Genomic DNA, 1,594 nt, shown 5'->3' on the forward strand with positions numbered 1-1,594 from the left:
TTGGCTTTATCCACCAAGTGATTTTGTTTAGTGTTTTCTGTAACCTGCAATGATATGGAAAAAATTGGGCCAAATCATGACTGTGATTAGGATAACAGCAGTGGAGTTGTGTGGCCGTAGAGCTGAGTGTAGTTTGGCATTTTTTGTGATTTTAAAGAGCATCTGGTGACTTCTGGCATCCAGTGGTGCACACTTTGCCCTGATCGTGGTTTTTGGAGCGTGGTAACCCCCCTGCCTGGGATGTGAGCATCGCAAACACAGACATCCCTTTGGATGCAGAAATCCCATGTTGGATTTACCCTGCCATGCTCTGTTTATATCTTAATTAGCTCTGTTTGCCAATCTCTCAATTATCTCCTTTTTTTTTTTCTCCCCCTTCATTCCTCCAACAGGAATCATCAACCAGTGGCAACAGGAATCCAAGGATAAAGTGATTTCCCTCTTGCTAACCCACCTGCCTTTACTGAAGCCCGGCAACATCGAGGCGAAGGTCGAGTACATGAAACTCCTGCCCAAAATCCTGGCGCACTCGATCGAGCACAACCAGCACATCGAGGAGAGCAGGCAGCTGCTGTCCTACGCCCTGATCCACCCCGCCACCTCCCTGGAGGACAGGAGCGCCCTGGCCATGTGGCTCAACCACCTGGAGGACCGCACGTCGGGGGGCTTCGGCGGGCAGGGCCGGGGCCGCTCGGACTCGGTGGACTACGGGCAGGCTCACTACTATCACCAAAGACAGAACTCCGACGACAAACTCAACGGGTGGCAGAACTCTCGGGACTCGGGGATAAGCGTCAGCGCTTCCAGCTGGCAGGACAAAAACCTGGCGTGCGAGAACGGCCACCTGCCCCTCTACTCCTCCTCCTCCGTCCCCACCACCATCAACACCATCGGCACTAGCACAAGCACCAGTGAGTACCCACCTCCCCCCACCCCACCACCATCCCACTAGGAATTGCTGCTTTGCCGTGGTCAGCTGGGGGGCTAAATTCATCTGGGCCATAGAAAGAACTCCTCTTTTTTTTTTTTCTTTTTTCCGTTTCCTCACCTGCTTTTTTATTTCCTGCTTGCCTTGTTGTTTGGTTTGTTTTTTTTCCTCTCTCTAGTCCTGTGGGATTTTAAAGGCTCAGGAGACGGAGAGGAGGGAAAAACAGCCAAGCTGTAAGAGCAAAAAATGTGTGTTATTGAAGGGAGCCCCTTATATTTCATGTAGCTCTGTGTAGATTTGCAGTTCACGTTTCAAGAGTTCCTAAAGCAAGCGGAGAGCTGATGCTTCATGTCCAAAAGCGAGTTGGGGGACTGGAGGCAAGTCCAAAAGTGCACTGGGGACTCAACTGGGAGGAAATGGGATTGGGACCACGAGTGCAGGCATAATTTTTGGAAGCAGGGCTGGAATCTGCCATCTTCAGGGTATGTGAAAGCATTCACTTGGATCTGCAGCACAAAGAAGTGTGAAGCTGGTGGTGATTGAGGGGTTTAGGTGGATGATTCTCAGTGTTTTCCAGAAGAGTTGGGTAACTCTTCCCCCATGGAGTCCTTGGCAGGCTTTGATGGATGGTGCAGAGCCCAGCCCGAGGCTCAGACACTCCGATAC

General features: G+C 51.2%; 1 protein-coding gene across 1 annotated transcript; it reads left to right on the plus strand.

The window, feature by feature from the left end:
• Positions 1–329: 329 nt before the first annotated feature.
• On the plus strand, positions 330–952 carry LOC108639213 (protein Smaug homolog 1-like; the record flags this gene model as incomplete). Its single annotated transcript, XM_018070201.2, has 1 exon — positions 330–952. A coding segment is annotated over one exon (623 nt), but the record flags the coding sequence as incomplete, so codon positions are not given.
• Between the last annotated feature and the right edge of the window lie 642 nt (positions 953–1,594).

The sequence above is a fragment of the Manacus vitellinus genome, unplaced genomic scaffold (genome assembly GCF_001715985.3).
Source record: "Manacus vitellinus isolate BGI_N305 unplaced genomic scaffold, ASM171598v3 scaffold_1764_pilon, whole genome shotgun sequence".
Lineage (NCBI taxonomy): Eukaryota > Metazoa > Chordata > Aves > Passeriformes > Pipridae > Manacus > Manacus vitellinus.